At 51.7% G+C, this 11,238-nt stretch overlaps 1 protein-coding gene across 1 annotated transcript in view; it reads right to left on the bottom strand.

The window, feature by feature from the left end:
- Window positions 1-3,350: 3,350 nt before the first annotated feature.
- Sdc1 (syndecan 1) overlaps window positions 3,351-11,238 on the bottom strand; it is a 21,849-nt gene continuing 13,961 nt past the window's right edge. The window contains exons 2-5 of the mRNA XM_021201853.2: window positions 6,837-6,918; window positions 5,567-6,045; window positions 5,006-5,141; window positions 3,351-4,795 (exon numbers count right to left, since the gene is read on the bottom strand). Of these exons, the coding sequence (XP_021057512.1) occupies window positions 4,626-4,795; window positions 5,006-5,141; window positions 5,567-6,045; window positions 6,837-6,918 (867 nt within the window). The 3' untranslated portion in view covers window positions 3,351-4,625. The remainder of the gene's footprint in view (window positions 4,796-5,005; window positions 5,142-5,566; window positions 6,046-6,836; window positions 6,919-11,238) is intronic.

Here is an 11,238-nt window from a genome sequence, read left to right as displayed (position 1 = left end):
GACAGCACTCACCATTTGTCTGTTATCTGCAGTCTCTGGTACTCCTGAGAGTCCAGCATCTTAATTCTGGATGCGACAAGACATCCAGAGAAACCCGAGGCAAGCAAGGCCCGGACTGCGATTCCAACAGAAACCAGATGCGAATTAAGAACATGACACGCTCAAGTCACACTCGGAAAGTCACTCAGGAGAACCCTTAGTGGGGAATTCCGTGACTACGACTTCCTACACAGAACAACAGTACCCACATACCAAGGGCCTCCAGTAGCACGAGCTGAAGATAAAGTGACAGAAATGTGCCCCGCAGGCCCCCTGCAGAAAACACACAAGCTATAAACACACACACACACACACACACACACACACACACACGCCCTTGTTGCACTTTAAAAACATTTTTAATGAAAAACTTTAATTTTTTTTTTTAATTTTTCGGAAGAAACTGATGGTGCCCAACAAGAAGCTATACCCTGGTGACTACTGTTCATAGTCCTAGAAGGTAATCTTTATGCTACTGGAAGAGAAAAGCAGTCATTAATATCACCCAGTTACAAACCCTATGACCTACTACAGCAACGTGCCTGCAATGTCCTGGGCAGCAGTGGCACAAATGTTATGGGAGTAACCAACCACTTCTGGGTTGGACTTAAGACTCACTCCGTGAGATGGAATCCATCCCTGACACTGCTGAAGTAGCCAAGAACCTGAGACTAGAAAGGTTGTGGGTCCTGGGAGAAAGCCTATCACTATTATCCTGTTAAAGGAGCATAGTAATAAAATGACTCCTGACGGCACATTGTTATACCCATAGATCAGTGCATACCCAGCCATCACCAGAGAAGATGATGCAACTTCTTACAGGACATGGTAATTAAGACAGAGACCCACAACTGAACAGTATGCAGAGAGTTGGAGACGTTAGAGCAGTCAGCTCTAACTAAATGGGATAGATGTCTTTATCAAACCTCTCCCCCGTCAAGGCTCATGGAAAGAATGTGTCAGAGGTGTTGGGTGACTACAGGAAATGGCATCTTCCAGACACAGTACGGCTGATACAAATGAACTCAAGAGACTCTGATAGCGCGCGCGCGCGCGCGCACACACACACACACACACACACACACACACACACACACACACGACTGCACAAGTTCAATCCATATAAAACCCCAGCATGGATAAAGGGAGCCGTACACCAAGTCCCAGCTCTCACCAAGAAGCTATTAGGGAATAGTTTGCAACTGATACCTGCTGGAAATGGAAAATCAACTTTCTCCAGTGGAGTGACACTGTATTAGTATGTCAACCACACACACCAGAGCAGGCCCCAGGCCCAGGAGTAGTTAGCCATGGCTTTTTGTGTGTGCTTGTTTTATTTATTTATTTACATATTATATAAACTTTGTAGGAGCTGGAGAGATGGCTCAGCAGTTAAGAGTACTGACTGGTTTTCTAGGGATCCTGAGTTCAGTTCCCAGCAACCACATGGCGGCTCACAACCATCTGTAATGGGATCCAATGCCCTCTTCTGGCGTGTCTAAGAGAGCAACAGTGTACTCATAAAATAAACTTTTTAAATGATCAAAAAATAATAATTTTGTTTATTTAGTTGGGGAGGGTACTCATGTGTATCCATGCAAGTCAGAAGGCAAGTTGCAGGAGTCTGTTCTCCCTCTCCCTCTCCCTCTCCCCTCTATGTGGGTCTTGGAAACAAACTGGTTGTCAAGAGTTGGTAGCAAGCACATTTTTACTTATTGAGCCATCTGAGCTTTTCTTGTTGTTGTTTGTTTTGCTTTTCAGTGACAGGGCTTCTCTGTGTAGCCCTGGCTGTCCTGGAACTCACTCTGTAGACCAGGCTGGCCTCAGAGAGAGTTCCACTTGCCTTTGCCTCCCAAGGGCTGGAATTAAAGGCGTGAGTCACTACTGCCCGGGTGCGGGTCCCTCTTTCTGCTTTGTTGAGACAAGGTCTCTGTTAAGTTTCCCAAGCTGACCTTGAATTCACTCTTTAAATCACATAGACCTTAAATTGTCAGGTCTGCCTAACCTTCCACGTTGCAGGGATTCCAGGTTCCTGTGTCCCCAGGTTCAGCAGCCAGTACTGGTTTGGGAGAGTAAAGCGTAAGAGGAGAGTGTCACCTGCTAAGCAAGCTGGAGCCTGAAGCCCCTGCTGTATCAACAGGCACAGTGGTCCTTGCTCTGCACTCCAAGGACATGCCAGGTGCCAGGGCTGACCTGCACCCTGGCCCAGATGAGGCTGAAGGAGACATCTACCTGCACCATAATCCAGGGGTTCCTTGTGTTTTGTGCTTTCCCAACTTGCTGGTCTTTCGCCGCCATTTTCCCTCAATGTGCAGACAATACTTGTAATCCTGACACATGAGACTGTTTGCTAGTGAAAGGTTGAGAATTGCCCAATAAGCAAACAGAACAAAAGCAAATCCTGACACTGAGTCAGCAGAATCCTCCCGACCCCAGGAAAAGGAACAACCTAGCTGGAGTTGATGATGCTGTATACATAGAGGGAAAGCAGGTGCCAAGTCGGGAGTCCTGGGATATGGCAAGCCCATAGTCCTGCCCTGGGGCCCGGGCAAGGATGCCACTGACTGGTGCTATTTGGTACCAAGCCAGAACACAGGCCAGTTAGGCTCCCATCTCAAAAACCAGACAGAGTAGGACATGGCCAGACCAAAAAGAGACTCCACAAGTACACCAAAGTGTTTGCTGTCCAAATGGACACGTACCATTTATTGCAATTATATGAATGGGCCCAGCCTGAGGCTTGGACGCTGCCCCACAAGCCCTCGGCTGAAGGCTGTCTCAGATACGACCCCACCCCCACCCCACCTCACATCCAGCCATGTGACCTGGCAACAAGCTCTGGGATGAAACCTGGGGCACAGATCTTTTGTCTAGCTGAGCAGCTGAGCAGCCTAGCCAGCAGCTGGAACATCACTGAGCTAAGCAAGCCGAGGAGTCCTCAGAAGTGTCCCAGCAGACATTAGGGAGGAAGGCTGTCCCAGGCGTCGGCCCTGCAAAGCAAGCTTAGCTCTGGTGACCCTAGGTCAAGATGTGCTAGAGTCCCAATTACTTAAACCATTGAGAAGAACAGACATCAGGTCCTGTAAAACCTTGGCTGAACTTACCAACTTCCAAAAGAAGTTTAGCCAAAAGAAAAACACACAAAACAAAAAAACAAATAAATGAGAGGAACCCTGGACCCAGCCAGGATCCTACCCTTCGGAGGATTGGAGGCGTGTAGCCTTGAGTCAAGCTTCCCCCGAGCTACCAGGGTTTGGGCAAAGGGTGGCTACGTCTATACCACCAGCCCAGAGAAGAAGAAGCAGAAGCAGTAGAGTTCATAGGACTCCTTTATATTAAAGTTTATTACATCTGCAAAATCTACTGTACAGAACCCATTGGATTAAGTAGCGTTTTGCCAAAAGCAAAAGACTCTCACTGTTTGGGAAACACTTCTGACTCCAGCCTGGAGGCAGGGCCACAGGAGCTGAAGGTGAACTTGGTTCTTGATGGAGGAGCCAGTGTCAGTCATACTCAAGATGTGTCTTGTCAACTTCCAGGAGAAAGGGTGACCAGAGATGGTACCAAAGGTGGGAGAATCTTGGGTACCCTTGCCACCCCTCCCCCCAAAACTCTACAGTCTCCTCCCCTCTACTCCTAGACTGTGAACTTCGAGTAAGTTCTCACACAGGCTCTTCCAATGTCTCGGTGGCCCAGGCCAAGGCCATGGCCCTGAGTCCATGCACACAGGCATGACTGGTCAAGAGGTGGCTATTCCACAGTATCCTAGACTAGCCAACCTGCTTACGGGCCACCAAAAATGGGGCACCATACAGATAGTCCATACCCTGTTGTACGCATGAGCGACAAACTCAGAGACAACACACAAACTAAGCCTACATTTTGGTGTCTGGATTTGGTTCTTCTAGGTTAAAAACAAAAACAAAAAACAAAAAGAGTCTTATTAACCCCCATTCGGTCTCCCGAATGTAGATTATGGAATCGAGGTGAGGGACACCAGTCAACAGACTTGCCTTACCCCAGTATTAAGGTCTGCTGGGGCTCTGAACAGAGAAACTAGAGGAAATATGTGCAAAACCGAGTTGTCTAAAGTAGACCTCCCCACAATGAGAAGTGAATTCCAAGGATCCCAGGCCTCCATCCCCCACCACAGCATGGCCAACCCTAGCAGTCTCTATGGGTTAAGTGCTATGGCTTGTCAGCCGAAGCCCCTCTCCTGTCCCCAGGATCCTCCAGCCACAACAGGCCATCTAGGTCCAAAGCAGTTGGGTCCCCTTTCTGTCCAGAGCTGGGTCTCCTCCCATTTGGAGAAACCAAGTCAGAAGAGTGGACGACAGGTATGGTTGTGGTAGAAAGATCAGATGCAAGAAACCCTCTGCACCCAAGCTTCTAGGCAGAAGTCAAAGGAGGGAAATCATTTCCCAGCACACCCTGGGACCGCTCGGGCAGCAACAGCTGGAAGGGTCTGGGTGCAGAGGAGACGGCCCAGTGGTGGGAAGGCCAGGGCTTGAAGTTTTTCACAGAAGAGGCAAGTGGGAGCCTAGTGAGTGGCAGGGGCTGTGGGGGGAGAAAGAACTATTTCCCCATCAGGCATAGAACTCCTCCTGCTTGGTGGGTTTCTGGTAGGCACCACCATTGGCTTGTTTGGGCTCCTCCAAGGAGTAGCTGCCTTCGTCCTTCTTCTTCATCCGGTACAGCATGAAAGCCACCAGGCACACCGCAAAGATGAGGCCCACCAGGCCTCCGGCAATGACACCTAGGGAGTGGACAGAGGCAGGCTCAGGTCAGTAGCTACACGGGGTCAGTGGTTGTCTCCCCCCAGATGGACAGCCTAGGAGGTGGCCTGGATTAGAGTCAACCCTCCTCCCCCCCCACCCCCCCATGGCTAAGGATGCGTCACCACAGCAACCCAGGCTACCTCAGAGCCACAACCTGTCTCCTCCTACCCACTTGAAAGAAGACTCACCTCCCAGCACTTCCTTCCTGTCCAAAAGGCCCTGAGAAGCACCTGTGGCTCCTTCGTCCACCAGGGACTGATTCCGCAGGCCGGGCTCCACGGCAGCCACAGCCGTGTTCTCCCCAGATGTTTCAAAGGTGAAGTCCTACAGAAGGGTAGGTTGGGATCAGGTCAGGTGGGAGCCACTGATATAATAGCAACCTGAGGCACTGCCATACCTGATGGGATTCCCCTGCCACCCCCATCAGACGTAGCCAACCTATACCAGCATCTGTCATGGAATGCAATCACACTTGGGACCCTGGCAGGCCAAGGCACAGATACCATCTCCAGTGACACACATTTCACATTGTTGTGTGAAAATTCCCATGAAGGTCTAAGACGGAAAATTCACCCTGGTGTCAGCTCTTATATGATTATCTAAGGAGTCACCCACCTACTGATCTTGCAATCAGTCTGTTTCAGGCAGGAGGAAGGTGGGTGGGACCCTGTCACCTGTCACTGTATTGAGGACATTAGGCGGCCAGGTCCAGGCACTAGTGGCCACCCAGGAAATGCAAAGCCACTCACCTGTTCTCCAGAGCCCTCTCCTGCGGGAAGCTGATTGGCAGTTCCATCCTCGACAACCTCTTTGACGACAGAAATGCCGCCGTCCTCCACACGTGGAGGTTGATGGTCTGGCTGACCAGGTGCTGTGGGAGCCGAGGTCTCATGGAGGCCAGGTTGCACGCCCCCGTGGGGATGAGACGTGACAGCTGCCTGGGCTGTGGTGACTCTGACTGTTGAGGCCCGTTGGGTGATGGGGAGCTGCACGGTCTCCCTGGGCCTGGTGGTGACCTTTTCCTTATCCGGAGCAGTGAAGTCAGGCTCTGCTTCTACATGGGGCACAAGCTCTCCCTCCTCGGGCTTCTCTCCGGCTGGCAGGACGGAGGTAAAAGCAGTCTCGGTGTCGCTGCTGGTGGGCTCTGGAGCTGTGGGCGTGGCTGTCAGCAGCCACATGTCCTTCCAAGTGGAAGGTGTCTGCCGTGACAAAGTATCTGGCAAAGCGCCTACAGGGTCAGAGGTGGGGGTTGGGGTGTCAGGGTAGGAGAGGTCTCCAGGTATCACGCCTGATGAGATTCATGCTCTATGAGGAGGCTGAGGCCTGAGTCCCCAAGGGTGACCTAGTAAAGGCTGAACTCACTTTGAAAGTTAGGCCAGAAAAGATGTCCTTTGCAGCCTCACCGGCCTAGGAGTAGCGTGCTCTCTGACCTGTGAGAAATTCTCGGCAATCTAGGACGGGACCCTGCTGCGAGCATGGGCCAAGACACCAAAGCCCATACAGGACTGCAGCCCAGGACAAACACCTCAACTTTCCTTCTGAGCTCTCCCCACTCTTCTGGGAGACCCCATCTGGGCTAGCTGCAGCTCACAGCCTTCCCCCTCTCCCCCCCCTTCCTACAAACCCACGTCCCACAGAGAACGGGTATCTAGAGATGGAGGTGAGAGCAAATCTATTCAGAGCCGACTCTGTGCTTCCTACAGCTCCCAACAGCCTCTGGGGCAAAGTATTCCCATCTCACAGATGGAAACACCACACCAAGGCTCGGTGGAGTCAAACTCCTCCAAGTGTTGGCTCTAGTGGCTGCCCATGGCCTGGCAGAGCCCCTTCATTTCTCTGAGGGTTTCTCTTAGCCGAGTGGCTTGCAGCTGGATACCATTCTTCCTTTTGGCACTGTCCTGACTCCAATGGCGAAGGATGGGATGGGAGAAGAAGGGGGATCACTAAAAGCTGGGTGACTGCCTGCTCACCACTCCAGCCGTGATCTATGGCCATCTCAGTGTTCTGGGTCAGTCTTACCTGTGCCGGAGCCAGAGAAGTTGTCAGAGTCATCCCCGGAGCCATCCTGGTCTTCAGGAGGCACATTTACAGCCACAATTTGCTGCAAAAAGATAAGAAAGGGGTATGAGATGTGCCTTGGTCAATGCCAGTATCCCTGGGTTCCTATCGTAGGCAGCTGAAAAGCTCACCCAACCATTCCAGCCACACACATAGGAAACAATTGCCTGTGGCCCTGGGGCTAACTCTGGGAAACCCCTGGTCCGTCTCAGACCCTCAATGCCGTAACAGCATAGCCTGGTGCCAGGTGGAGACACAAGTGACAGGGACATTGTACTAACCCCAGGATGCTCTGACTGGTCAGGGAGCTGTGATCCCCATGAAAGCCATCAATTGATCATACTCTGAGAATCAGGCTTGAGGCCATCAGTGGGAGCTTTCAGCACCCCTCCCCCACCCCAAACATCTATCTATACATGTAAAGAAAATCAGTGTGAGCACAGAAGTCTCAAGTGTGAGAAGCAGAGCCAAGCCTGGCATGGAGGAGCTATCTGTGGGCAGCTTTGCCCACACAGGGTGGTCCCAGGTCTTGTCCCAAGGCCTATCTTATCAGCCACAGGAAGGACTGGGTACTCTTTGGGCTAGGGACAGTGGACGCTAATTCGACAAGGTTTCTGCGTTAAGGAGGCTCCAGTGAATGGGATGGGCTCTCCCTGGCAACAGCAGCTGCAGGAATGCGGTGGAGTACAAACACAGTCCCACAGGACTTGGGCAGGGAAGTGGAGCACCGCCCCCAGCTAGGCAGGCTGGGCAAGGGACAGAGTTGGGCCCATGGCTGCTCTCAGCACTTGTTCTAGGACCCAGGTAAGCAAGTGACAGAGAAGGAAGATATAGGGGCCCTGTTCAGCAGTGCGACTAACCCAAATAACCCAGCTCAGTACAGACCATCTTACAAGGCCCCAGCACAGAACAGAACAAAGAATTAATTAAAAAAAAAAAAAAAGTGTACAGTTAGGAAGAATCACATGCCTTCAATCCTACCACCCAGGAGGCAGACATAAAAGACTGCAGTGTATCTGAGGCAGCCCCATCTACATATGGGTTCTGGGTTAGCCAGAGTCATATAGACTTTGGTTCAACAAAACAGAGAAAGAAGTACACAGTTCAGCAAAAGGCTCCAGAGACCTCCTGACCTTGGTAAGGCCTCACCAACTGAGTGGCCTTAGGGATGTCACTATACAGCTTACAGCCTCAGTTTCCCTACCTGTAAAAAATGGTGCCCCCACTAACAGCTGAACTACTGAATGTCACAACACTTCCGTACAAGTAAAAAAACAATAACAAAACAAAAACCCTACAGCCTGGTAGGTAACAAGTGTCTGTGCCCCTTGTGCGAGCTGCTCGTCCTGTGATGAGGGGATTCATGGCACCCCCAGGCCTGGAGGGCCTTGTGCACAGAGGAGCTTCGGATTGAGATGAAGTTTTAAGAGAAAAGACGGCAGGAGGAAGCCAGCCAGCTCACTAGGAGCCTCTGCAGAAGATCCAGAGTGGTCTAGCTGAGGCTCACTGCAGAGTGGTCTAGCTGAGGCTCACCGTGGTCCAGGATGCTTGGCCTAGGGACCCACACAGCCCTACTGGTCTCACTCAGTAGTCGAGTCAGGAGTGGTTGGTGGACCCACGGAGGAAAACTGCAGCTGTACACGATCTATACAGCTTATTGTACAGGGGCACTTCTGCACACAGAGCAGCCGCAAGGCCCTTAGTACCACTGAACTTCCTTTAGAGGTACAAAGCAAAAGCAAGCTCTTCTCTCCTGGGACAAAGGTTTGGAGCCTCCACAAGTCCATCTGCAAGGTCAGTTGGTTCACTGTGGCTTAACTCCAGAGAGCAGTTACAGCCCGCCATGGCCTAGACCCAGTAGATGAGTGGTTCTCAACCTTCCTGATGATGTGACCCTTTAATACGGCTCCTCGTGCTGTGGTGATTTCTTTGTCATTTCACAATTGTAATTTTGCTACAGTTGTGAATCATAATGTAAATATCTAAAATGTGATTCCCACCCAAGGGGCTCACAACCCACAGGTTGAGCACTACTGCAGTAGACACTCAAAAGTTCACTGTGGGCCATCCATAGAGCAGTCAGATACCATCCCCTTAGCACACATCAGCCCACATCCTGTATACACTGCTCCAGGCGGTACTCCAGATTCCTGGGGCAGCCTTCCCTGCGGCTGCCTCCTTCTGTGACGGAGAAGAGCACCCACCAGACAGGAACAGCCCCCGAGTTCATAGCTTCCTCCTCATTCTAGGACTCAACTCCACTCTCTCCTAACCAACTGACTCCTGCCATGGCAAGGGAAGCTGGAGATGGGGTAGAGGTCCCAGATCCAACTAGACCAGCCTGAGGTACACATTAAGAGTGTAGACCTTGTTCAACATGGGGTAGCCAAGGCCACAAAGATTTATTGGAGTCCAGGCAAACATAGGGCGGCTAGCCTCTTTCCTCCACAGAGAAGCCCTGAAAGTCGGCAATTTCCCAAAAGGGAGGGCTTCTCTAAGAGCTAGATGAGACTGGGTCTTCACAGGGAAGCAATTTGTTCCCCTGGTTTTGCTCAAGCTTATCCCTCTGTGATCTTGTTTACGCAACAAGTTTCTAGAATCTCTGCTGAAACCAGTAAACCAGGTCCAAGGCAGGGAAAGGGGGAACCAACCCCCCCTACACCCCAAGCCTCCAACCCCTGCTAAGCAAAGAGAAGCAGCTCCCTGACTGTCCCGCCTCCACCCGCAGCTGGGACCTATCATGACAGCGTCACAGGTGAGGAGGAAGAGACTTCAGCTCCAGAAGAGAAGGAAGGGGGGGGGGGTAACTCCCTCTGAACCAGGACTCCACCCAGCTGTGAACCAGGACTCCACCCAGCTGACCCCGGTCCTTCCAGGACCGTGTAGCCACAGCTTAGAGATGCCTAGGGATAAGAAAACTCGAGCCACCTACCTCCTGCCACTCGGGGAAGAAAGCAAGCCAGACCTACCTTTCACCTCCCCGGGCCTTAAGAAAATCAGCTGCTCACCAAACAAATCAAGAATAGAGAACAGAGCTCGGTAAGGTAAAGGCGCTTGCCACAGTGTGACCCTGGGACTCAAGTGAAGCAAAGAAAAGATTCCTATAAAGTTTGCCTGACCTCCTCACAAGTCTGCTGTGGTACACGCACGGCACACAGATACAGGTATGTATGTACACGTACACACACACACACACACACATACACACACACACACACACTATAGAAAAAAAACCTCATGGTAAGAAAGATTTTCATGGTTCGTGCTATAGAGCCTGGAAGCTGGCAGATTTGAAAACCCAAAGTTAGAGGCTTGCTTTCCCTAGAAGGATTATGGAGGTAGATACATGGGGAGTGGACACAGGGTCAAAGACCAGTCGGCCCATCTACTTTGGGCATCCCCTGGGACTGTGGAGTAAGGACCCTGGAGAGACACCCAAGGCAGGGGCCCAATCCAGGACAAAGGGGACACAGGCCTCAGCCTTCCCTAGGACTGGAGATAATTTTCACCGGTTGCTTTCATTCCTACACCTCCCATGCAGTTCCTCCAGTCCTGCTGAGGCTAGCATCTCTAATAGATAAGAAATGGCTCTTCCCAGGGTGAAGGACCTACCCAAGGCCATGAGCCAACAACTGTCCGCTCACCTTAGCACATCCTTTCTTCCCCGCTCCCCAGGCCTAAGGACCTGGCTGAGACCATCTGTCTCAAGGAAAAATGGTCTCAGTTTCTTTACCACAGCTTCAGCACCAGGAAGCAAGATGAGAGCTTAACCCTGCCTAGCAGCCCCGCTGGGTACCCGTCAGGCATGTGAAAGGTATAGACACAGCAGTGTGGGTCAGGGCACGGTACAGGAGAGAGTTCACCTCTAGCTGCGAGCCATTGCCAAAGAACATGTTCGGAGCTGTGGGCAGAGGATGCTTAAAGGAAGCCTGGAGCCACTTCCTGCCGGCTCCCACACCCACACTGACTGGAAGGAAGGCCACCCTCTGTGGTAGTCACTGCGATCTGATGGAGCCCCGGGTCCTGGCTGTCTGAGGCTGAGAGTGGTCTGCACTCCAGCACTTCATCATGATATCCTGAGTATGAAGACAGCTCAGCTGTGTCACACACGCCAAAATCATGATGCCTAGGGGGGCGTCTCCGAGGGGCTCTGGGATTACAAGCTTTTTGGAGAGAATGTCCATCTGTCCCGTACCCTGGGAGTCTGTAGCTCTTAGGTACAGAGGCCTGTGGCTTCCAATCAGCACTCTAGGACACTGTCATGTTACGGGCTGTGCAACTGCGGTGGTGTCGAAGTCACACAGCCCTTAAGAAAGCTTCGCTGATGCCGAGCGTGGTGGCACATGCTTTTAATCCCAGCACT

This window comes from Mus pahari, chromosome 7 (genome assembly GCF_900095145.1).
Source record: "Mus pahari chromosome 7, PAHARI_EIJ_v1.1, whole genome shotgun sequence".
Lineage (NCBI taxonomy): Eukaryota > Metazoa > Chordata > Mammalia > Rodentia > Muridae > Mus > Mus pahari.
Note: the sequence above shows the minus strand (reverse complement) of the source record. Positions and strands in the feature narration are given on the sequence as shown.